The sequence below is a fragment of the Pongo pygmaeus genome, chromosome 1 (assembly GCF_028885625.2).
Source record: "Pongo pygmaeus isolate AG05252 chromosome 1, NHGRI_mPonPyg2-v2.0_pri, whole genome shotgun sequence".
NCBI classification, from domain to species: domain Eukaryota; kingdom Metazoa; phylum Chordata; class Mammalia; order Primates; family Hominidae; genus Pongo; species Pongo pygmaeus.
Genome location: NC_072373.2, coordinates 76814896 through 76841792, shown reverse-complemented (window position 1 = coordinate 76841792; position 26897 = coordinate 76814896). Strand labels below are relative to the sequence as shown.

General features: G+C 39.6%; 1 protein-coding gene across 2 annotated transcripts; it reads right to left on the bottom strand.

Moving 5' to 3' along the window:
- Positions 1–2801: 2801 nt before the first annotated feature.
- TNFSF4 (TNF superfamily member 4) lies at positions 2802–26315 on the bottom strand. 2 transcript variants are annotated; one of them, XM_054444144.2, is made up of 3 exons: positions 26002–26315; positions 7583–7631; positions 2802–5941 (listed from the first exon to the last, which is right to left on the bottom strand). In XM_054444144.2, exons 1-3 carry the CDS (start codon positions 26152–26154, stop codon positions 5592–5594), a joined length of 552 nt encoding a protein of 183 aa, XP_054300119.1. In that variant the 5' UTR covers positions 26155–26315; the 3' UTR covers positions 2802–5591. The 2 variants fall into 2 exon arrangements, with proteins under 2 accessions (XP_054300119.1, XP_054300202.1); XM_054444227.2 differs by lacking the exon at positions 26002–26315 and adding an exon at positions 24309–24834.
- Positions 26316–26897: the final 582 nt, after the last annotated feature.

Here is a 26897-nt window from a genome sequence, read left to right as displayed (position 1 = left end):
AGTAGAAGTAGAAAAAATTTGTTTCAAACTGGCTGAGTGTTGATGGTTTTATAATAGTAAATGAGATTTTCATAAATTTAAAAGTCCATGTTGCCTTAAGGAATGATCATAGGATTATAGAATGTTATACCTTGAAACTGATTATAAGGGGAGAATACAGATTGTCATTCCTAAAAATTACTAAAAGGGTGTATGTCCTTGTTAATAAATAGTTCATGCTAAATGACAATAGAGCACTGGACTGAAATGAACTTTAGAGATTACCTTCTGCTAATATTTCTACAACTTTGGGTCTTCCTGTTAATTACTTTTGTATTTTGTTGTTATTGATCTTCTTTTTTAACCTCAAGCCTCAAATACCAAAGAAGGCCAAGATCGTATAAATCAGGAGAAAAATCAGGTCTTACGTCCACAGCAATAAAGAGCTGTATTTTCTCAGCATTGGCAGGACTCCAGGGAAACCCAAATGCTAAAAGTCTGTGTTTCTGCTCCTAACATCCTTCTGTTCCCTCCAGTAGAGAAGCCACAAGGATATGATCAAAGTCAATCAGTTCCATTGACCAAAACATTGATCAAAGCCCATTTTAAAATCATGCCCCATGAGACTATGGCACCAGATTTCTCAAGGGCTGTGGCATAATGGTAGGATACTCTGAGCACTCAATCTCCCCTTCCTAAGGCAGTTCCCTCCCTGAATGCTACTCCAGTTGTTCCCCAGGTCCTTAGTCGGAACTAGAGGGCCTTACATTCCATGACTCAGGGTCAAAATGGGCCATCTGACCAGCTTTCAGGGATGGAGGGAAGGTAAGGCATTAAAAGGCTTCATGTGCCAATTCTGCTAGGTAATATTGACATTTACATTTTAACAACATCTTTCCATGCTTTGATCCCGTGAAGTGAATGAGTGGCTACAACAGCTACAATGGCTAGTTACAAGGTATGCTGTTAAGGAAGGCTCCAAACCATCCACATACTCCGTAAGGAAGGCTACTGCAGGAATAAAATTCCAAAGGGCTGCCAAAAAATTGCAGGAAAAAAATATATTTAAGTAATAAAAAATACATGTATAGAGTGGTTGAAATCCTCAGGGATTACTTCTTCGTGCTCATAACATTCCATTTGATATTTTAAAATGCTACTGAAAACCACCCCAGTATGGTCTTTATTAAACATTCACTTCTGAACTTAATAAGCTCTGTGCATACCTTTTGCAAAAAGTATTATAAACTTGGTTCTTATGTTCTTACAACATTTCTTTTTCTTATTCTCTTCTAGTAAAAGTAATTCAAAGCTTTTGTTCAACTGATAGAAAAAATAAGGTATTTTTATGAATTGGGTCAAAACGAAAAATGGAAAAATGTTTATGCCTTTACCCAACATCATGAACCAGGAGGAGGGACTTGCCAAAGAGGAAAGAATGTTCTATTTTGAGCATACTAAGTAAAAGAGCCCATTACATCCATACAGAGCTGCCCAGAAGCAGAGTAGCAGTGGTTGAAAGTGTGGTCTTGGGTGTTAACTACCCTTGATCTTGAATCTAAGCCCCACCATTTAGTAGCTGCATGCGTTTAGACAAGTTCACCTCTCAGAGTCTCAAGTTTTCATATGTAAAATAGGAATTATACCACTTACCTCAAAGAATTGTTGAGACAATAGAAATAACAATTTATATAAATGGCTAATATGATTCCTGGCACAGGGAAAGAACTCAGTAAATGGCATTTTATTACTAATAACACAAGTGATTACAACAAATGAGGCACTGGAGTAGAAGACATCTGGGCTGAAAAATGGTCTTAGGTATTGCTGATGTGGGAGCATTGATTGAAGGCACAGAATCAATGAGATTGGCAAGGGTATAGAGCAGAGACCACAACTCAAATGCCTGAGGGACTTTAGCAGTGAGTTGGTGTAAGTGCATTTGCACATTGTGTGGGTGACGAGAACTCTTGGGAAATGGAGAGCATGGAGTCTCCTTAAAGAGGGAAGCTGCCACTCTGTTTGGGAAGGTTGCTGCCATGCCAAAATTGGGCCCAGCATCACCAGATCTCCCTTTTCTGTTTTTGGTTTTGTTTTCAAAAAAGATCAGAAATTTCCCGATATTTAAATATCAGCTACTAAATTCAACTTAGTAAACAGATGAAACACAGACATAGGCTAGACTGTGGCTTATTGGCTGCCAGATTGCAGTTTCTGCTGTAGAGAAAGAATAGGGCTGAAAGTAGAGTCCTGAAGTACACCAGCATTAAAGGGGTGGCAGAGAAAAAGGAGGGGTGATGAAGACTAACAAAAGCAGAAAACAGAAAGAGAAAGAGAAGTCCAGAAAAGGGTGAGGTCAAAAGAGCCGGGGAACAGAAGTGTTTTAAGGAGGACAATGTCATCCGCACCATCAAAAGTAGCACAGGGATCACTGTGGCCAGATTATGCTACACAAACCCATTAATAGTTGTGACCTTTTATTGAGACAGCAGATGTAATTACTACTAAGGAGAGGGGACATAAGAAATGATCCAGGGTTAGAAATAAGGTTCTGAGGAAAGGAAAAACAGTACATGGTAGAACTCTATTTAAATCAGTCTTTCTCTTGAACCATGAAGAGGGACTCTAAGGACTTCCAGTGAGCATCTTTTCAAGAGCAAAGATGGGCTTTGCCACCTCAACCATCCCTCAGATGTGTCTCTGATGGCTAAAACTGAAGGCAAGTAGGAAACCGGAAAGCTTGCCCCATCCTCCCCTCTTCAGAGGATGAGCTACTCAGAACACAGAGAAGAGAAGGATAAATGAACACTCCAACACTCTCATCAGTACTGAATTCTGAGATCTTTTATTTGTTTCCATGTAAATAGCAATATTACTATTAACTATATTATTAATATCAATATTAATACTCTCTGAGAGCCAGGAAAGCACTAAATACAAAATTATGGCTTAAAATAGGGGACCTGCCCAGTATACTTAAAAACAAATTATTATTTGGATCGGGATTGGAATCCCTTAAGCATTCTCTAAATAGAAAATCTCTAAGTAACAATTGATAACTGCTCTTGAAGGATTCACAAAGATGGCTGAGGGAAGATGTAAGCTTGTCCAGAAAAAAATACATTCAACATAGTAAAGGAGAAGGTTACACTCCTTGACTCATTGCAACAAGAACATAGACATTTAATATGTGCATTCACAGATAACACTGTAAGCATAAGATTCTAAACTGTTAGATATTTGACATTCCTCTCATTTAACAAGAAAGAAAAGCAAGACCCAGAAATGGGAAATGACTTTCCCAAGGTTACGTGGCTAGTTAGTGGCTAAGTCAAATTTAAAATTCTGATCTCCTGACTTTTCATTCAATTCTCTTTCCACAAAACTCTGCCATGTATATAGAAGGGTTAATTCTCCCTGTGAAGGACATGACTTAAAAGGACTGAGACACACAACACATATTTTTGATGGAAGGAAGGTGGAGTGAGGCTGGTGCATAGCAGAAATATCCCTGTGTGGTTGAAGAGGCCAACATGGGAAGAGCAGGCCAGGTGCACCTAAAGCGAGTGAGCACCTAAGAGAGGGGACTATGACATCAAAGACAAACAACACACACAGACAATTATACTTAGGCCTGCATGTGCACTGCACATCTGTGAGAAATACAGATAAAAATTCCAAACTTAAAAATGAACCATGCATTTTCTTAAATATTACCTATAGTCATAAACATTTACTTTTTCGGATATCACTCACTGAGTAACTGCAATTTTGCAGAACATGGTCAATAACAAAAAGTGAAATACACACACACACACACACACACACACAATCTTCTGAGTAGTGAAGCCAGATATCATTGAATATCTGTCTCAGAATGATTCTTGTAAATGTAAGTATTTAGCCCAGTGCCTGGTCCACAGTAGGCCCTCCATAAATATTTAGCCATGATTATGATTCTGTGAGTGCCTTGGCAGCCACTCAGAACTTGATTCCTCCTACCTTACCTACAATTTCTTCTATTTAGCATTTTTATTTACCTTCCTTCATAACAGATTAAAATAGAGGGATGGGAATATAGTTGAAGATGTACTTAAGAGGAAATAGAAAACAGGAAAAAAAAATCCAACTGAGACCATTTAGTGTAAGGTCGAACAGCCCTCCACCTTTCTGGAGATTCTAGAGATAATTGTAGCACAGTACAATTCCTTGATAACACAGAGTCATCCAGAAAGATTCTGTGATGTTGTATCTGCCATTTAAAATGTCAGGGAAACATTTGCTACAATTTTAAAATATATATCTCAAAAATTTATGTTTATAAAAGGTTTGGCACAGAGAAGTTACAAATCATCTGGAAAGTCGACATGAAAAATCAGATTATCCACAGCGCCATAAGCATAACACATTATATCAAGTTAAGGGGACATTTCAACTAAACATAAGGGGATACTATTCCATTGAGGCCCTGGCATTGGCTGATTATAGACCCTCCTAGTTTCAATTATCAATGCGAGACTATATATGGTCTATGGTATTTCTAGACAGAGATCATTATTTTTCATAAGGCACAATAACTTCTTAGTGCTATTTGACATCAAATTGAATTTGATAATAGGATCACCTCATTTCTTGAAACCAGCAATGTGTATGTGTGTATAAGACATGGAGCTGAGTGTGTATCTCAGCACAGGCAGGAGGATGAGCATGTGTTGCTTTGCCTGTCTGTGGCAAAGAATGTGTTTTCCTCCCCAGGCTATTAAAATCCATACTGACTTTTACCCTGAGATGTCCAGTTCCCTGCTATCCTGTACAGTAAAGCTAACCCTTCACAATAAGTTATCTCACTCTCCCTGTATACAAGAAAATCTCTCGTAAGTCACTGATTCGATTTTTCAAAGCATCACATCCCCAGACAGTTCTTTGAAGGGAAATTTCTATTAACTATGTTTGGGGGCTGGGAAAGCAAAATGGTAAAGAAAAAAAGCACGTGGTATTTCTTAGACAGCTCTCTTCAAGTCCTGATTTTTCACAAGCTGATTCTTCTTTTGAACTCCCACCAAATGAGAAAGTTTAAATTTAGGCAATATGCAAACTGCAGTCAATTTAACCTTGGAGAGGCCGCTTTGGCTTCCAGGGGGTTGGTTCATACCACCTTTGGCAGATTCATAACCCCACTCCTTCACTCCTTGCTCCTCTTCATTTTGATAATGCCACACACATGTCAAATTTCCAGCAAATGGTAGTCAGGTACCGTTTTCAATGACATAAGTTTATTATGACAATTGCCTGACCAATAGAAACAATGCATCTTGAAGAAGAGGCATCTATTTTTTCTTTCTCACAAAGGTGCCCAGTAGGCTCAAGGCAATCTTGGGGTGTGAGGGCTAGGCAATTTAGAAAATATAAGGATAAATAAGATTAAGTGGTATATAAAATAAGTTTTAAATATCCCTGAGGGGTGGGGGCGGGAGGGCCAGGATCTGCTTCTTGTCACATCCCACGTGGCTGAGCTGGGAGGCTCCTTCACTTGCAATGAAGAATCCATGTCCTGTCCACCCCCAGCTTGGTGTTCCTGCTGGTGCCTGGTTTTAGAGGTTGCCATCAGCCCCTCAAAGGACGCAGAATTCACCAGGATTTTGATGGATAAGAATCAGTTCTCCGCCATTCACGTGGAAGTCATCCAGGGAGGTATTGTCAGTGGTCACATTCAAGTAGACTTTGTCTTTGTAAGTCAGAGAGGCCACCATCAAGGAGTTGACAGACCTGACCTTCTTCAGTTGGAAGAGGGGCTCCTCATCCTTCTGGTAATGAAGGCTAATGTTGACTTCCTGGGAGAAGTAGCCCTTCAGGGAGATGAGATAAAACCCATCACAGTTGATGATGACTGAGTTGTTCTGCACCTTCATGATTTCATCCTCCTTTTGGGAAGTGAGGATGAAACCTTTCTCCTTCTTATATTCTAGGGAGGATAGGGGAACAATTGTTTAATTAATTCCTAAGCATAGAATTGGGTAACAACCTTTCAATACATCTGGAATCAGATGAAGAGAAAGTGATAGGGAGAGATTTTGAAAAGAGTAAAAGCAGTGAGCCAAGATCGCACCACTGCACTCCAGCCTGGGTAACAGAGCAAGACTGTCTCAAACAAAAAAAAAAAAACAGAAAAAGAAAGGAGTAAAAGCAAGAGAGCACTGTGTTTCTACCTGCAGGGTGGAAACTGCTTTACCTGTGGAATGGAAGAAGAGGCAATGCTAACACTAGTGACCAAGAGAGCCTCAGATGGGGCTGAGATTCAGGAGCTGAGAGATTACAGAAATTGTCACAAAGCACCTATAGCAGGACAGGTGGTTTCAGGGTTTCCCCAATTTTTCAGAACAAGGATGGATTGGCAACTTCAGTGCCTCCTTTCTTGCTCAGTGGATGAACTATGGGCAAAGGGTGGCAGTGGTGCCCCATGCCTTAGCCCTGCACACTACCCATACTCTGAAGCTTGACTCAGAGCAATTGTTTTCAATTCTTGCCTTTCTGTCATCTGACCATGATATGCAAATTTTCCACATGCCCCAGGCATTGGACCTATCCACAGCAGTTACTAGTGGCCTTTGTTAGCAGTCACTTAAGCTTAATAATGCAGCTGTGCACACCGTATCTGTGGATTCAGGGTGGGCTCTCAAAGCTGCAGGTGGAAGAGCTCAAGGGCATATACTTGCTTCTCTTCTCTACCTCCTATTGCTAGTCCGGGAAGAGTCACTGCCACAGGAGAAAGAAAAGGAGGAAGTGGAGTAGGAGGCAGTGATAGACTTGGTTGTTTTGTGCAGGGCCATCCCAAGTGCAAGCCAAAAAGCCTGAACTTCTTTTATTTCCATATTAGCACTAAAATCATCCTGAATAGCCAAGTAACCACATCTTGGACACACCCTGTTCTGGCCCATGTTCCTTTGTTAGGCAAAAGAATAGGTCCCCACTGCTAGCCACAATTCAGTAATTCTTGCTTTGTACAGTCCAGAGGGACATACTTTGAACTGAAAATGAGGACCACTTATGGAGGGCAAGAAATACTTCCCTTCCCTCAGGCTCAGGAGAACTTAACTAAAAAATGAATATTCGTGTGGAAACCACTAGGGGTTGTGCTAGCACTAATCATGGACCCAAACAATCCTCTCTCTGGAGTCGAAGTTTGTATTCTATCAAGGGCTTCCCCCAACTTTCATTAAGGTAAACTCTTGCCCCGGAATACAATTAGCAGGCAATAATGTGTCTTACAGTCAGACAGACTTGTAAGAAGTAAAGCCTTAGTTTCCCTAACTAAGAAATGGAAATAATTTCTACCCAGAAGGTTCCTTGGAGGATTAAATGAGGAACATAAAGTGATTAGTACAGAGACAAGCACACATTTGATGAATAATTAATCCCATTTTCTCTTTATACACCTGTATCCCTAATGAAAATAATATGCAGGCTACAACAATTCTGGGATTTAATTGGAATTTAATTCCTTCCCTTAGGAAAAGGAGAGATCTTGTGTTCTAGAGGAAATTAAGAGACTGAAGAGAAGATTCTTTCAAAAATACGAATCAATTAAACTTTTGACAATACTTACCGGTAAATTGTACTTTGATACTTTGAATTCGAGGATACCGATGTGATACCTGAGGGAGGAAGAAAGATATATTTTTAGGAAAAAAACATGAACAAATGAAATTCACAAGTCATATTTAATGGAACAGTGAAGCAGAAATGCAGTAGCCTGTAGAGAAAACAAAAACAACAGAAGACTTGACTTTTTTTTGTTGTTGTTGTTTTGAGTCAGGGTCTCACTCTGACAGCCAGGCTGGAGTGCAGTGACACAATCACGGCTCCCTGCAGCCTCCACCTCCCTGGGCTCAGTGATCCTCCCACCTCAGCCTCCCGAGTAGCTGGGACTATAGGCACGCACAACCACACCTGATTAATTTTTGTTTTTTGGGGTTTTTGAGGGGGTAGAGATGGGGTTTTGCCATATTGCCCAGGCTGTTCCCAAACTCTTGACCTCAAGCAATCCTCTCACCCAGCCTCCCAAAGTGCCGGGATTACAGGTATGAGAGGCCATGCCCGGCCCTGACTTTTTCTATGAAGACTGGACCTAGACTTCCACCTGCCCCCTTGCTTTTCCATAACATCTCTTAAGATAAATTAGGACTATTGTGCTCCTTCATGCAAGCATCTGAGATCTGTCCGCATTTCTGCCAAACTCTTCTTTGGTATACTGTTTTGTCTCACTGTGCCTCAATTTCCCATGTTGGATAACGTAGCACTATAGTCATATTGTTAAGAAATCTATTCAGTCGTAGAGATTCCCTCATGGAGAATGCTGTGTTCAATCAATACATCATGGCCACAGACTCCCAGAATGCACTGGGAGGGAGTTCTGGAAGCTTCCTGCATGTTTGGTCTTTCACTTTAACTCAGGAGTAAAAGCATCCTATTTTCAGGGGACAAAGGCAGTAAAAACTGTCCCAATCCTACAGAGCTCAATATATTTGGTGTAGCTTTTTTAAACATTGGATCTTTCTCTTCAACAGCTTAAAAAACCTAACTTGAATTAAGTCAGTACTCAATTGCTAAAAGAAACAGTGAAGTGAGGAAACCTGATAGATAAAACATTTATAGTATTTTTGTGGTTAAAAGAACAAAGAAGCTTAATATGGAACCAACTCCAAGATCTCTTAAGTAAAAAAAAGTTGGAGGTGTGCAGAATTATACATAAAATATATTGCCATTTGTGTTAAATAATAATAATAACACTTGTATGGGCATTGAAAGAATATACAATACATTAATGTATCTGAAAGAATACACAAGACACTAGTTGCAAATGTTGTCCCTGGAGAAAAAAATTGGAAGCCTGAGCTCAGGAGTAGGATTGACCTCTACTTTTCATGGTCTAATTTTTTAAAAAGTTTTGTGCCATTTGTTTGTCTTACCTACTAGAAAGAAAGTAGGAAAAAAATGTCTGCTAGGCACGGTGGCTCATGCCTGTAATCCCAGCACTTTGGGAGGCTGAGGTGGGCAGATCAGCTGAGGTCAGGAGTTCGAGACCAGCCTGGCCAACATGATGAAACCCCATCTCTACTTTAAAAAAAAAAAAAAAAATTATCCAGGCATGGTGGCACATGCCTGTAATCCCAACTACTTGGGAGGCTGAGGCAGGAGAATCACTGAAACCTGGGAGGGGGCCAAGATCGCCCTACTGCACTCCATCCTGAGGGACATAGGGAGACTCCATCTCAAAAAAATAAAAAATAAAAGCCTATTATGCCTGCCAAGAACAACGGCTCTTCCCACAAGCTTATTTTGGCATGACGTCCTAATCAAAAATGTGAAGATGGATTTGTTTTTATGCCCTGGGTAGTGGAATTCCTGTTTCCTACTCTCCTGGCACACTGGTAGCTTCAGTCAAGCATATTCCACTGGCACCTGCCCACACAGACGAGGAATTCCCTACTTCTATTATAAGTATAATCACAAGCCTTACCAGCTAAAACCAACAGGCAGCATAGGAAGAATGGAGAGCCATTCTGAGCCCTGCCAGGGACTGGGCTGCAGGAACAATATGAGTTCAATGTGCTGAGCACATGGAGAGAGGCACTGACTTGGGTAGAAGCAGGAGTCTTTAGCTCTCCCCCTTCTCTATACTGTTCGTGGTGTGATAGCTAATTAGTGTCCTTCGTGCTTAAGGGCAATGCTCTGGAAGAAAACCTGTCAGAAGGCAAATGACCCTATGACCATAGTTCCCTGGGTAAATAAATGTTTCCACTGCTCTCTGGGCTAGTTAGTGCCAGCATGAATTGCCACGTGCTAAAGTCAGAAAGAAGCCGTCTCTGGAGTGGCACAAACATAACAGGCCTCAGCGTGCAGTGACAGAGTGCTAATGCCACGCAGGCAAGCACTGTGCCAACTTAAGCAAGTTTCATAATCTCCTTAGATGGCAGTTTCTCATCTTTAAAAGTCACTAGAAGATCAGGGGCATTCCTCTCAGCGCTAGCTTTCCATGATTTAGATTTTAAAAGTTGTGACTTTAAGTCTAATTTAATAAAAGAGAAAAAAACATAAAGCTTCATCATTCCCAAATTTACTTTCACTCCCTGATCTAAAAGCCCTTGTGATTTGATTGTTTTGACTGACTTTGCAAAGATCTCCAAAAATATCCTGCAACTTAAGGAATGTTCCAACTTTTTGAAGTGCCCTGATGAAGTAAGGGTGGCAGTGACCAAACAGACATTCTCTGGGACCATGATGCTGACAGACAGTGAGTGAGTAAAGCACATGTGACTTCCTCCATGTTGGAGTCTAGACTTCCAGTAGATCAACCTGGAGGAAGCTGATCTACTGGAACTCCAGACTCAGGCATCCTGTTCCTTCTCCTGAAGGTCACATGGGGTAGAAGTCTGCATATCCTCAGAAGTCTCTTACTAACATCAAGTTTAGGCAATGTTGTGAAGTAGAAAAAGATGGTCCTTCCTCTTGTTTGTTGGCTTTCCAACCATCTTCCCCCTCATCCTCCATACCTGATGACCTCATGCTGACTACCCCAGTGCCCAGAGACACCCCCACAGTGCCCAAGTCAAAGTGCTGAAGAGCCTGGCTCCAACCTCATTGTCAAGGTTTATTGCCACATATATCCTTTCTGTGTCTAATGATCTAGCCAACTATTTGTTCTGATCTCCTTGCACTTGGGTAGGCAGCCTGGTAGGATGGCACAAAAAGCATAGATTTTGGAGTCAGATTTAGTTCAAACTGTGACTTCTCTGGTTCTTTGAATTTGGAAAAGTTATATAGCATTTCTTCGCTTTAGCCTTTATACATGTGAAAATAAGACATAATACTGTGAGTGGAACTTTCCAGAAGATGAACACCAAGTTTAGATAGGATAACTTAAAGCATCCAGCAGTTTGCCAGCACATGGTACATGGTAAGCATTTTAAAAATGTAGGCCGGATGCAGTGGCTCACGCTTGTAATCCCAGCACTTTGGGAGGCCGAGGCAGGCAGATCACATGAGATCAGGAGTTTGAGACCAGCCTGGCCAACATGGCAAAAGCCCGTCTCTACAAAAAATACAAAAATTAGCAAGGCGTGGTGGCATGCACCTGTAATCTTAGCCACTGGGGAGGCTGAAGCACAAGAATCACTTGAACCCAGGAGACAGAGGTTGCAGTGAGCCAAGATCACACCACTGCCTCCAGCGTGTCCCTCCATCTGTCTCTGCCCATTAAAATCTTACCATCTTCAAGGCCTAAATCAAATCCTTGAGTTTCAGTTTCTGTATTCCCATACAAGTATTTAAAGTCACTCATTCACAAAGATGTTTATAGCAGCTTTGTTCATAATTGTCAACACTTGGAAGCAGCCAAAACGTCCTTCAGTAGGTGAATGGATAAATAAACTGATACAACCATACAATGGAACATTATGCAGCACTAAAAAGAAATGAACTATCAAGCTATGAAAAGACATGGAGGAATCTTAAATGCATATTATTATACAAGAGAAGCCATTCTGAAAACAGTATATTCTGAATGACCTAACTATATGACATTCTGGAAAAAGCAAAACTATGGAGATTAAAAAGATCAGTGGGTGCCAGGGGTTAGGAATGGGGGAAGAATAAACAGGTAGAGCACAGGGTATTTTTAGGGTAGTGAAAGCATCCTGTATGATTCTGTAATGGTGAATACATGTCATTATATACACTTGTCAAAACCCACAGAATGTACAGTTAACCCCAATATTAAAAAAAACACTCTATTGACTGATTATACTACCAGTGAATACAAGTCTTATCTCCTCTACTCAAGACTACTTAGCTGTGTGACCTTGGGAAAAATGCATTTATCTTGCTGATTTTGTTTCTTAATCTGTAAAATGGAGATAGTAAAAATCTGTATAGCAGAGAGTTGTAAAGTTGGAATGAGATAATGTATGTCAGTGATCAGGACCTGGCATGGAACATTGCAAGAAGTTAATAAACATCGGCAATTATTCTTGGATGCACATGGAAAACAATATCCATGTCATGTTCATAATTTATTCTACATAATACTATATAAACTTTATATATGACAACAGAATGAAGGAATGGATTAAAGAAAGAAACAAAGACTAACAAAGTTATCATATCAGTGCTCTGACTCCCTGTACCTCAGAGAAACAATACAAAAGAATTTGCGTTTCATGAGAAACGTTGACAAAAAACAATCAGAAGACATTTGGTCTACCCCCACACATAGACTTTGTGTTTTGTATATCAAGAAAAGCAAAATCCCCAGATCTTCTCCACATACTCAAAGAAAACAGAAAATATCAAAGGGCCAGGGGGCTTCCATCTAAGCACAGTCTATAGAATAAAGCTTCTTCAATCTGGAAGGTCTGAAGAGTCCACACCATACTCAAGGATGAAATGCAAATGCTCATAAGTATCCATGCCAGAATTGAAGTATAGCCATGAATTTTGAATGTAATGGTCTTAGAAGCATGAAAAAAATGCAAAAGAAGTCATATTCTAGTTGAACATTATATTTTGCATATGAAGAAATTAAGGCTCACAGAAGTGAAGAGATTTGATGCATGCCCTTCAATTTCAGTATAATTTTTATTATACCACACGAGTACTATTTTTCTCCCACGTGAATTTGAAGTAAGAAAAAAATTCTATGAAGAATTTAATATTCCATTCCTTGTGTCCACTTTAATAGCAAGCTTAGAGAAAAGAAGAAGTTGCTGTACAGATGATTGGCAATGACCTCATCATGAGAAAGAAAAGGGAGAGCCCACACTCCAGGCTTCCCTCTTAGGTTTCAGGGCTCCCATAAGTGAAGCAAAAAAAAAAAAAAAAAAAAAAAAATAGGAACAATCAAGTACCCACTTGGCAAACATGGGATCTTTGACCAAATGACTGAATAATGTAATGTACAAGCGTCATGTCTGGCAGCAGCTGATAATGCAACAGGAAGGCTACCAGCCCAGTGGTTCTTAAACTCTAAATGTGCATTAGAATCACCACCGAAATATGTTGTTGTTGTTGTTTTAAGTGCAGATGGTCAGATTATTCACAAAGACTCTAATTCAAAAGGTCTGGGTAGATCCAGGAATCTTCATTTTTACAAGTAACCAAGGTTCAGATTTAAAAATCACTGCTGTTAACTATGAACTTCCAAAAGTCTAAATCCAGAGAATTTATCTTCAACCACACCCTGTGCAAAAAGCATGCCTGTCCAAAAGCTGGTGCTCAAGTAATTTTTTCTCTGCTGTAAGTGTTATTCAGTAGTTGAATGAATAATATGGTTGTCATATTATTTGGTAGTTTGGTTAAAAATAACATCAGCAATTATTGAGTACTTGCTATGCAGCAGTTATTACACTCAACTCTTGGAACACAAGGGGATAGAACATACAATCCTTACTTTTGATGAACTTCTATGCCAGTTTGGAAAATAGTTCCTGTACATAAAACCTTTAGTAAATACCTACAGGCAATGTAAGTCATAAGGTTTCAAAGAACAGAAAAATCACTGTAGGCTTTGACAGCACAAGGAGGAAAGACCTGGACTTAGGCCTTGAAAGATAGAGAAGACCTGGATGAGCAAAAGACATTCTATAATTATTAATAGTTGGAAGAAAGGTCTAGAAATGAGGCCATCCTTTGTGCATTCAAGAAAAAGGGCCTGGTGCGGTGGCTCACACCTGTAATCCCAGCACTTTGGGAGGTCAAAGCAGGCTGATCGCTTGCACTCAGGAGTCCAAGACCAGCCTGGACAACATGGTGAAACCCTATTTCTACAAAAAATAAAAAATAAAAAAATAGCTGGACATGGTGGTACACCTCTGTGGTCCCAACTGCTTGGGAAGCTAAGCTGGGAGGATCGCTTGAGCCCAGGAGATTGAGGCTGCAGGGAGCCACAATCATGCCACTGCATGACAGAGAGAACTTGTCTCAAAAAAAAAAAAAAAAGGCAAAGAATAAATAAAACCTTATTGAGCACTTACAATATGCTATGCACTGTTTCAAATGTATTATCCCATTTGCTGCTCAAAATAACATTATGATGTAGAAAGAATAATTATCCATGTTTTACAGATAGGAAAATAAAAATTAGTGCTGTCAAGGACTTGGTCAGGAATAAATATGTATTCATTTGAGTTCAGTTGAATCCCAAGTTCATGATAACATCCCTTCTCTTTATCCTACACTATCATAAGAGTAAAGAACACCAAAAAAAAAAAGCATTTATCTGAGGGTCCTAAATTAATTTGAATTATTTTCATCATCAATACTGAATAAGATTAAATATTAATTTTTGAATTGTTGTCAAAATACACAGATACACATCAAAATATCCAGAAATCCTGCTCTAGAAAGAGCTCCTCAACCAAAGTTGCAGGGTTGCCTATGTAGTTCAGGTTGCCAGAATTATTAGCTCGGCTCTGATTAGGTAAAACTGTCCTGGCAAGGAACTGCAGGCCCATGGACAAGTACAAAGTAGGCTCCCCATGCAGGTGTAGCAAAGAAGAGTCAGAATTAGGTTCTTTCTTGGCCTCCTTCAGCGCTTTTAGCACTGGGCTGTCCAAGAACAAAGGTGGAAAGTGTCTGATATCTGGCATTTATTCAGCAGCCTGTGCTGTGTTCCCAAGAAAGTGAAGAAAGTGACATTTGTTTCAAGAGCTCATCTTTGGAGAGTGTGTATCTCTAATTCTGACTCACTAGGATGTGGCATGGGGCTGTCGACCTTAAACTCATTTGACATTTGTCCTGGTGAAGGGTATCTGTGGCAGGAGCAAATGATACTCACCAAGCATGAAACCAGGAAGTGGGCTCTGCACTCACTATGTGGGCCTTGCCATTCCTTGCTTGGTACAAGGCCACAATGTCAAGGCCTTGATGGAGGGCGGCAGTGGGACATGGGCTAGTAGAGGGTGGTAGTAGTGGGCTAGTAGAGGGAAACAGATCTGGGGTGGGGACTCCCCAGTTCACCAAACCACTGCCACTGGACGTGAACCTCTCCTCCCCGCACCTTGGGCTTCATGCCAACCAGGGAGATCCGAGAGATCATGAAAGCATGACCTCACAAGCTCTCAGGGTGTGTCTCAAGGGGCCTCAGAAGAGAAAGGGAGAATTTTTCACTCTTAGCCACCACAGTAGACTGAGAGGATAGATCCTCATCTGACAGACATGGTCTATTCTCAGTGGAAGCAGCCCCCTTACAAAAAGATGAGCCCTGACTTCTGATCAGGGAATTTCAGAATTCCACCTGGAGAGAGAAGTAGGAAAAATGGGAAAAACTGATTCTTTGGTGAAGGAGTTTCCCAGATTCAGAAAGACTTATCCCAAAAGTTACATTTCTTAGAGACAAAGATGCGTGGCTTTGAAAACCTTGTTGGATAATGAGTTTATTGGGACTTAATGAACACAAAGAAAAGCCATTTTAACTGCCATCCAAAGCCTTCTCTTTCTCCATGCCCAACCCTTACCATCTCTGCCAGCATATTTTCCCAGTCATCTCTCTCTTAACCTCCACCTTCCGCCCCACTGTATATCCTGTGTGATATCCTCATAGCCACCTCTCTCTAACCACTTCCACTCTTCTCATCGAATCTACTAAGTAATGGCTATGAGTTTTCCCACAGAGAAGCCTCCCTCCTCTCTGTTTCAGAGAGAGCCTGAACTGTGGCTTTATTGTCCCTAATACAATTAGCAACTGACAGATTCCCGAGAGAAATGTCCTATATTTAGATAAATAATCAAATCAACCGAAAGCATCCATGTGACATGAAATTTATGTGATTGACCTAATGCACCAACTCTTCATATCGTCAGAGGGAAGATTTTCTTATATCTTGGTTTCCCTTCCCACATACAACTGAGGAAGCACTCAAAGTACACTGACAGAGGGATTTACTAAAACATTTCCGAGAACTCCTGTCCCCACCTCAATGATTGGTAAGTCTCTACGTAATATCCTCAGATCAGCTTAGTCTCTTAGCAACTGGAAGGGTAGGTTTACAAGGTACCCACTGCCTTGCCATACCTCCTACCATGTCTCAAACATAATGGCACTTACTAAATAAATGTTGAACTAAGGTGAAACTTAGCCCCTCAGGACATCCCTGGACCTTCATCAGCTACAAGATCATGTAATATCTAACATTGGCTCTAGTCAACACTATACATTGCTCAAGGTTTTAGAAATTGGCCTATTCTAGTCAGAATGTCCATTATTAAAAAGTCAAGAAGCAACAGACGCTGGTGAGGTTGGAGAGAAGAAGGAATACTTTTACACTGTTGGTGGGAATGTAAATTAGTTCAACCATTGTAGAGGACAGTGGAAGACAGTGTGGCAATTCCCCAAAGATCTAAAAGCAGAAACACCATTTGACCCAGCAATCCCATTACTGGGTATATACCCAAAGGAATATAAATCATTCTATTATAAAGATACATGCATGCATATGTTCATTGCAGCACTATTCACAATAACAAAGACATGGAATCAACCCAAATGCCCATCAATGATAGACTGGAGAAAGAAAATGTGGTACATATATACCATGGAATGGAATATTGTGCAGCCATCAAAAGGAACAAGATCATGTCCTTGGCAGGGACGTGGATGGATCTAGAAGCCATTATCCTCAGCAAACTAACACAGGAACAGAAAAACACTGCATGTTCTCACTTATAAGTGGGAGCTGAACAATGAGAACACATGAACATGTGGGAGAACAACACACACTGGTGCCTGTTGCAGGGGTAAGGGGAGGGAGAGCATCAGGAAAAATAGCTGATGGATGCTGAGCTTAACACCTAGGTGATGGTTTGATCTGTGCAGCAAGCCACCATGGCACATATTTACCTATGTAACAAACCTGCACATCCTGCACATGTACCCTGGAACTTAAAATAAAAGTTAAAGAAAAAAAAAGAAAAGAAAATCAATTGACCATAAATGTGCAGCTTTCATTTTGGATTCTAAATTCCAAACGTTGATCTGTCTATTCTTATGCCAGTACCAAATCAAATTATATGAGAACTCTTTTCAGTCACGGTGCACATTACCAGTTGTATATTGTCATAATAAAAGTTCAATATAGAGAAGAAAAAAAAAGAAATTGGCCCATTCATCCTTGAATACAAAGACAGTAGCAGAATTACTGCAGTCAGTCTCTTTATTTGAAATCACTCATTCCCTTATCTGATTTGCTATATAACAAGAACGGAATATTGTCTTGAGAAGGCAACCTGGTAGACTGAACAAGACATTGCACTGGGACTAGGAACACCTGAGTTCTTCTCCTGGACCAGAAAATGTTCTTTCCCTTCCTCAGCTTCTAATATTCTCATTTCAATGTCTAAACTCAATTTAGATTATTGGAATAAAGTGTCTAATGAAAAATTTCCATTTCAAAGATTAGGCAAATCACAATATTCAAAAGCGAGATAGATTTCAAAGGATTGTGTGATAAGAAGACCTCTGAACAGAAGATCACTTTCAACACAATAGACCCCTCTGCTGTAACAAAAGCAGCAGGCCTCTTTTTCCCCAAGTGGCTCCCTCTGATAGTAAATGAGCAACTAAGATTATTCCTGTACTAGAATGGCGTGAACCCAGGAGGCGGAGCTTGCAGTGAGCCGAGATCCTGCCACTGCACTCCAGCCTGGGCGACAGAGCAAGACTCCATCTTAAAAAACAAACAAACAAAAAGATTATTCCTGTACTACGCTTATTACCCCAGTGATGAAACAATCTGTACCCCAAACCCCTATGACACACAGTTTACCTGTATAACAAGCTTGCACCTGTACCCCTGAACCTAAAATAAAAGTTAAAAAAAGATGATCCCTAGCGTTGTGCATGCAGTGAAGCTCTTCACCTCATCTGTGGGAGGCTAAATAATCCTCAACCTGTGCTCTGATACAAACTGAGACTGGCGAATGGCAATATCATCACAGAATAGCAGTGGGATGAGGATTATGGTGGTGACAATGATGACCATGTCATTTTAAACTAAACCCTTCCTGTTAATTAATGGAAGTGAAACCAAGTACCTAATGCAAAAAACAAGTATGCTCACTTTATAATCCCAATCAAGATACTAGGTATTAAAGCTGGTAGGTAGCTTTCTGTGAAACTTCTTACTGAAGAACCGTACCCTCCTTGGTTATCCAGTGCTTATCATATGCTATTGCTTGTTTAACTGCCTTGTTTTCCTACTGGGTTGCAAACTCTGGGAGGGCAGGGAGGACCATGTCTATTTCGCTCACCTTTGTGTCCTCAGTGCCTGACAGGTAACTGATGCTCCATAAACATTGCTGAATAAGTTAATGAATAAGTGCTTTATAGTGGTTGGAAATAGGGTCTTTGAAGATAGATGTAATTAGTTAACATGAGGTCAACTGGATTAGGGTGGGCCCTAAATCTAATATGACTGGTGTCCTTGAAGAGGAGAAGACACACAAGATACACATTTGAAAGAAGGCCATGTGAATATAGAGACAGAGCTTGGAGCAATTCAGCTACAGGTCAAAGAACACTGAGGATTGCTGGGAGCCACCAGAAGCTAGAAAGAAGCAAGGAAGGATTCTTCTCTAGAGCCTTCAGAGGAGCGTGGCCTTCCGACATCTGGATTTCACGTTTCTGTTCTCCGGTACTGTGAGAGACTAAATTTCTGTGGTTATAATTTACCCAGTTTGTAGTAATTTGTTCCAATAGCCCTAAGAAACTACTTCATGGTTGAATAGGTATTTGTATAGAGTGTTCAAATTACACTGTCACTTAAGTAATTCTTTGAATCAGTCTGATGGAACTAGAAAGGCCTTGGGAGATTATATAGCTTAATCTCATTATCATTTAAAAAAATGCAGAGGAAAGTAAGACTCAGAGATAATAAATTACTGAATTAGTACTAGAATTCAGGTCCTCTTTCTCCTGTACAAATATATCATACATGCAATGCTTTGACCATTTTATAAAAATAATCCATAAGTTATTATGTGATTGTTAAAGTTTTGTTGATTATGTTATCTACATTTGTGTAAGTAGATTTAAATCCTTTTTTAAAAAGAGTCTTTCTTCCCTCTGTGATGGCATAAATCCTTCCTCCAGTTTTTCTTCAAAAAACACTAATGCCAAAAAAGAAAATGAATTTTAAAAACAGGTAGCCAACATTCTTAAAGCTCAGACTCGCGGCCTTGTGGCCAGGCATAACAGGAGAAGATAGGACTGGAATTTAGACTGAGTCTTAATTTCTAACCCTGACCTTTCTGTGCAAACCTAGTCAAGTCTCTATACCTCGTATTTCCTCAGTGTAAAACTGCACACAATCTTTCTCCAAGGTCTTAGTGAAGAAATGAGGTCAGAAGTAGGAAAAAGCTCTGCAAAGATGAGGGACTGTTATTGCAAGTAGTTCATTGAATAATACCGTTCAACCTCCCTGCTACCTGTCCATTCTAAAAAACGATTTGAGTTTAGGTTTTATTGCACCATATACAGGGCCAGATTAATATACATAGGGGTCTTAGAAGCTAAAAATTGTCATCACCCAACACACAAGTAATTCAAAATACGTTTTACATTACTAAACTGTAAAATACATGTTTTATGACTTATTTTATAACTCATTAAGATGCTTTCCTTTGATGCATGTTTTGATGTTCTTTATAATTTTTGTAATATTGTCATTCCATCTTGATCTTTGACACTGTTTCACTGGCTTTCTAGGATGAAGGTCTGGCTGCCGCTGGGGAGCCCAGCCCTGAGGCTACATCACTTAAACTCACTGGAGCCCTCACTTCCCCACCTGTACAATATAGTACTTTGGGAATGAAGCCTCTCTAACCACAAGCTCTTATTAAATTAGTATAAGAAGAATTAAAGTTCAGATTTGTTTGTCCATCTTTCTGTCAAGAAGCATGTGTTCTTAAATAGCATTTGCATGTTATCAAGCTAGGCAAACTTATAAAAATTAAGGTGCATTTCAGAATGAAAGGTCTACTGAAAAAAAATTTTAGTTATGCCAGTAATATTCCCCAATGTTTCTAGATTAGTGAACCAGATGATATGCCTCTTATAAATCTAATTTCCTGCCTTATATGGTAGCCAAGTCATTGGAGAATTGGATGAAATATATCGAAATAAGAAGAAACGGAAATAGCCTAAGCCATGTGCTCTGAGTATGTAATTTTAGATCTCTGAACCACATACAAACAGACACTGAACCTAATCACACTTCATAACCTCATAAATTCTCTCCTTCATTCTTTTGTTCTCTAATGCACCCATGAAATCTTAATTAGAAATCTATGTTTAAAAAGAATAGGACTCTTCCAAGGTGGATTTTTTAATCCTAAAAATTACACTGGGGAAATCAAGGTTCATGAAGTTATGGTTAACCTTAACTATGATATGCTTTCTGAGATTTGAGTTCCAGTGTGTGTGTATGTGTGCACACACATACTACAAAGTCAACATTTTAGTAGCAGTATGTTAATGGAAGCATGTTCACGAATAATGATAATAATAATCTTAGCATTTACAAAGCTGTGTATCAATTAATCCTCACCACAACCAAATTCCAGTCTTGGAAATGATTAAACTGATGCTCAGGGAATTTCAAGAAATTTACTTGGGGTCAAGAGGTAAAAGCCTGGACTGAAAAATTCTGGTTCTTGGCCCAGGGCACTCCCTTTATACTTCAATGACTCCTCCAAAATCTGAGATGATGTTTTATAGTTTTGTATAAGCAAATGTTTTAATTCTTTTGTTTGAAAAGATTGGTTATCAAAAGCATGGGTGATTACAAACGAAATATACAAAGCATAGGATGGTGGAAAATTCAGTTTCAATCCAACTCTACCATGTATTTCATTAGTGACTACGGAGACATAAACCTTTCCACTTACAACTCAGCTGGGTTATTTTTCCCTCATTAAATAGTAATAACAACACTGTATGTAGCTCCTCTAACCCAAATGATGCAAAAGGATTAACTTTCGTTTTCCATGAATGGAGAATTCCTGAAGTGGGGTAAGCTGTCATTTGAGAGGGAAGTAATTGCTATATATATGTATGTGTATATATATATATATATATATGAAGAAGAAGAAGTGGAAGGCCAAGGTGGCCAGCCCCTAAACAAGGCTGGGTCTACTCAGTGCTAGTAACCAGCAGCTGAGGTCAGAGAAGAGGAACAGAGAGATTGTATCCCTAGATCTATACCTAGAGCCTTTCTGCTTGTTTCCCAACTCTCCTCCGTGTGTGTGTATTTGTATCTATATGTGCATACATGTGCAATATTTTCCAGCATCATCCCTATCCAAATTATTCTGTCCTATTTTGAATACCCGAATCAAAACATATATCTAAACACTTCATTTAGAAAATATCATCACTCTGCAAATAGTGAATAATATTAGCTGCCCCTGATATTGTTCATTCTCTTATTTGTGGATGAGCACTTGACTGCCTGAGAAGTTTTCTAATCAACTCTTCAGGAAAAGAGGATAAGCTGTCTTCAGACACAAGAGAATGGTTACTTTTACTGTGGTGCCCCCTAGTGCTGTTTGGATTAGACTCACTTTCTATATTTGCCAAAATACAGACCACATAAGAGAAGCAAAATTTGGAGAGGTAACAATGTTGGTAATTTTTTCTGTATTTCCTTTGGCATAGGAGAGAATGAAGCGTGTTCCTTTAGCATGATTCACAAGATCCTTTGTGAACTGCTCCTCATCTCCCCAGCTTTTCAGCTTCATCTCCACCACTTTCCCACAGGAACACTCAACTTGAGCTATTCAGAAAAACTTGCTGTTCTGCCTAGTAAGCCTTCCACCCCTACCCACCAATTCCCATCAGCTTGTCTGCTTAAAGAATTTATCCTCCTCCTTCTAGTATTAGCTGAAGCATTATCTCCTCCTACAGGTTTTCCTGACTTCCCAGAAGGCTGAGGCAGCCCCTCCCTCCTCCCTCCTCTCATCTTCCCATTGTCCCTTGAGCACGTCACTCTTTTGTCCCCACCCTGCATCTTGACTGTGGGTGTAAATAGTTCAAAAATCTTCTCCAATGGATGTTTATATCTCCAATGCCTCAAATGGTACCTAGCACAAGTAAATACTCAATGGAAAAAAAATCTGTGTAAGGATGGCTTCATTGATAATAGGAAGAACCATAGTGTAGGAATCAGGAGTTCTGGTGAATTAACCAGCTAAGTGATCACGAATGGTTCACCTACCCTCTCTAGGTTTCTGTTTTCTTATCTGTAAATAGACTATATCTAATACCTGTCCCCAAATTCAGTGATCCTACATGTTTAATACCTCCTTTAGAAGCCTCAAAATGCCTTATGACAAGCCAAGTCAACTTCAGATGTTAATTTTTTAATTCTCAAAGATTTGCTTATGAAAAGCAAATTCAAATGCCTTTGAAATTATCTTATTTGCAGGTCTATCATTAAAAAAGAACTTCTAAAAACTTGCTAAATTACATGGAGACATTTAAATTAAGCTAATCTGAAACAATATTTTTTTCAGGCAAACTCCTCTTTCTCTTATTAAATGATACAAAGAAAGGTCCAAGTTGTAGCCCAAAACTTCATTAAGAAACTGTGAATTCTAATTCCAGCTTTTACTGATACAGAACTGGTCAACTCACTTTCTAAGTATCTCTACTTCTGTTGTTCCCAGCTGAAAAAAAGTGATAAGAATGTAAGCCTTTAACAGTAGGAATTGCTGAAAAAAAAATCACTAAACGCCTTCACGTCTTTGAGCGTGATGATAAAGGTGATAAGAATCTTGGAAGAGCCAAGTTTCAATGGTTTCAGTGAGGTTTCTCACACCTTATAGGTCAGCTTTTTCTGCCTTTGTTCCATAGCTGAAGTTCCAGGTAAGACTGGAAGCCTGACAATTTAAGTGGATGTCCCAATGTAATATCCAAACAGTATGTATTGGTTTTGGTGACAGAAGCACTGAATTATATACCTTATGTCATGAATATTCTTACAGGGCATTCACTTCTTTCCCTTTTCTAAACAGTGTGTTTTGCTAATCCAGAATAGGTTATTTAGATATGTACAGAATATATAACTTAAGTATAGAAAAGTATGTATGTGCAAATTTGATTCCCCTCAATCCCATCTTAGGAGCCAGCAAATCCACAAGCTTAAACACAAATATACTAACTCACATTTTGTATTTCTCAAATCCTTATATCCATTCTATGAATATATAAACTATATACTCATAAGATATTGAGCAGAAGACATCTTATTGATCATCTGATCCTACTTTCTCATAATACAGATGGTAAAAATCAAGGCCCAAAGAGGAAAGTAAATTAGATGAGGAGTGGGTAGAGTCTAACTTTTTTTCTGGCATCTTGAAAACAAAATATTCTGCATTTCATGCATGTAGATAGACCTAACCCAGTGATGAGAAAACAGAGGCTACTAAATAAACTTGATTGAAAGGAAAGTTGACAGCCAAATGGAGCTTGGTAGCTATATCTGTATTTACAGAGCCATTCATGTAGGCAATTATTTTATGAGGCTAAAAAATTAAATCTAAGAAATAAAAGGGAAAATGATAATTATTTCCCAAAAACCTTTCTCTCATAATAAAAGAGGTCCAATTTAACTGGGTAAATGGTGAGCATTTCAGCTCTATTTCACCTCCAATACACATCACTGTAACATTATGTCTTATAAAATAGAGGTTTGACTTGCATCATCACTACCAACACCACCACCACCACCACCCTCCAATCCCTCAATCAAACTTCCAAACAGTATTGTAGATGAGTTTTAAATGGCTACTAGTCTATGTCTCTTTGTCAACAGCTGCTCTACAATGTTCTCTCCCAATCTCTCTGTCTGTTTCTCTCTCTCTCTCAAACACACACAAACACACACACACACAAACACAAACACACACTGCTGCTATCACTGCCACCAACATTATTTGGTAAACTATCAGGTTCTAGGGAAAACACACACAACCCATCTATGCTATCCTTCTCATAATGAAGTGTAAATAATAAATATAAGATTAAATGTAAGGACCCATTGTGCTGTCCCAGGTTCTATAACAATATAAGAAATTACATTAGCTAATTAGAAATAAAAAAATCATAATTAACATCAAGTGAAGAACTTCAAATATCTGAGCAAAAAAAAAGAAATCTATATTCAGAACAGACAGGGCATGTTTCTTAAGCAAACAACTCAAATATACCACCTATGACTTGCTTCCATCTCTGTGCCAGGACTATAGAAGCTAATTCTCCCCTAGAGATCACTCACCATGAGGTTTAGTGTCCTAGAAACCAGCACCCTGCTTTTCTTCCCACAGCTTTCCTTCTGTCCCAGAGTTGCTGGATGACTTGTTGGAAAGGATCCCCTCTTTTTCTCAACATCTCCTGGATATTGATAGTCCAACGTGACCCCAACCACCAGCAAGCTGTACAACTGTGTTTCACCTTTTGCTGTCTCCTGCTCAGAGCCGTTGTGCAATCAGTTAGCCTTGAATGGAGCCATGTGTCCTGTGTTTTATCATCCCATGGTGTAAGGAAATATGTAACACTGTGGTTGTTAGAAAAAGCACTCTCAGGGCTCCCAGATTGGTGAATGCACTCAGCTGTTCTATATTTGGTTACTCTCTTTGTTTTCTTCTCAAAAGAGCCTAATTCCGGTCGATGTCTTGGGCATCCTGCCATGGACACCTTACTCTTCCCCCACACCCTCTCCCCGAATCGCCTACTTTAATTTCACCCAAAGAGTTCTGCGAGAAGACATAACCGTGTGGTGTGATGAGGAGAAGATGAGTGTGTTGTTGTGCTCACTGGTCTGCAGACCTGAGCATGACACCAGCTACACTTCTGGAATTTGGAGACACAAGCACTGTCTGTGGTACAGTGATCATAACCACACACACTCTTACCAGACTCCATGCACTGAAAACCCTATTTCCTGTAGGCAGAAACAAGCCCAGGCATTTGCCAAGACTGCTCATCTCATTCTGGTTTCGTTGGAGGTGCTTAATCTCAGACAAGACCATCAGAAATCAGTTTGTATTACCTGAACTTTATCAGGGAGAAACATTTCTAACCCAAAGCAGCCACCTATAAAACAAGATTATCAGACTAGCTCAACAAAGGAACACGAGGAGAGTATAGATTTATTTTTCTCCGGTGGCATCTTCTGCAGTGAAGAACATCCTTAAATACCTAATAATGTTTTTATATCTGAACTACTGAATAAGAAAAAATAATGCAAAAGAGAGAAGTGTGGAACAAGAATAAAGTGAAGGAAAAATGGAAATATTTTAACTATATGGGGAAAATACTAGAAAGATAATCTCCTACTACATGATGTATTTAATAAGGTAGGGAAAAGATGAAATGATGTCTTTAAATTATGACTGGAAGAGATAGATTGTGAGAAACAATATCTGATTAAATCATTGGGGTGAATGAGTGAGCACATAAGCACACACACATGCACACACACATTGCTCCACTATTAATATTGATACCTTCAGCATTCTTTAAAAAGAAAATCACCTTGCAGGTCTACAGAATATATGAATATTATAGGAAAGTGGAATTGGTCTCTTTCCTATTTCCTTTTAATATTAATTGTCTGATCAAACACATTACTATCACAATGGGTAGACCAGGTATATCGGTGACTCAAAGCTTCAAAGTGACAGCTTATAAAGGGATACAAGGAATCTTGCATTGCAAAGAAAAAGAAAAAGATCTAGAAGCTGTGCCTCTGCCCTACCTCCACTCTGCCCTACCACTGCCACTGCTGAAAAGAAGGAAGGAAAGGAGAGACAGAAGGGCGTTTAACCACACTTTACGATTGCTGTGGGGAGGGGGAAAAAAAACTCAACACTTTTCACATAAGATTATTTCCAAGCGACTGTTTGCGGCTGTTGCAGCTGCCATCAGCACGAGCTGGTGGGAAAACAGCGCCCAGTGGTGCATCTTACCTGAAGAGCAGAGAAGTGCAGGCAGATGTAGGTGAAGCACAGGAGCAACCCCAGCCCCTGAATTACAGAGGCCACCAGCAATAGCTTGTTCCTCTCGAATCTTGGCCTGGCTGCATTTCCCACATTCTCTTCCAGGGGTTGGACCCTTTCCATCTTCACAATCTGGGTAGAGGGAAGATGAAGATATGGAAAAGGGGAATCTGCGATAAAACTGACGTTTTCCCCAGAAAGGAGGAGGTAAAGACAAAACAAAGCCTATCAATCAGAAAATAGGCAAAGGTCCCAGGGCCAGAGATAAAAGGCGATTGAAAGAGCAAAGCGGACTCTCTCAGTTTTAACGCTGCAACTTTTGCAGGCAGGCGGGGGAACTTCTTTGTGACTAATCTGAATTTCCCCTTTACTTTCTTTCTTTTTTTTTTCCTCTGGGCTAACAGGGAGTTGTTTTTGTGACATTCCAGTTCTGATTTGAGTGACTGTGAAATGACAGTCATAAAAGTATGCCATTTTCTTAACTTATTGCACAAAGTAACAAATTGTGGGTCACTTGGTAAAGATAAAAATCATCATCCGTTAATGTAGGAGCTCATATATCCCTTCCCCAAGGTGTCTTAAATCATAGAATAGATTTAGGGGAAATGCTGGCCCAAGGTTCTTATCTGCACTTTACTATGTAACTAAACATTGAACCCCTCTTACAGATTCAGAAAGAAAGCACACACAGATCATTCTTGAATGAAAAAGACAAAACAAGAAAATAGGACAGTGGGTCATGCAGAAGTAAAGGAGTGAGATCCTTGGTTGTAGTCTATTGCATAAAAATAAACAAACTACCTTTTGGAAGCATTTACTATGTGTCAGACACTGTGTTAGATGGACTTGCAATCTTTTTCTCATTT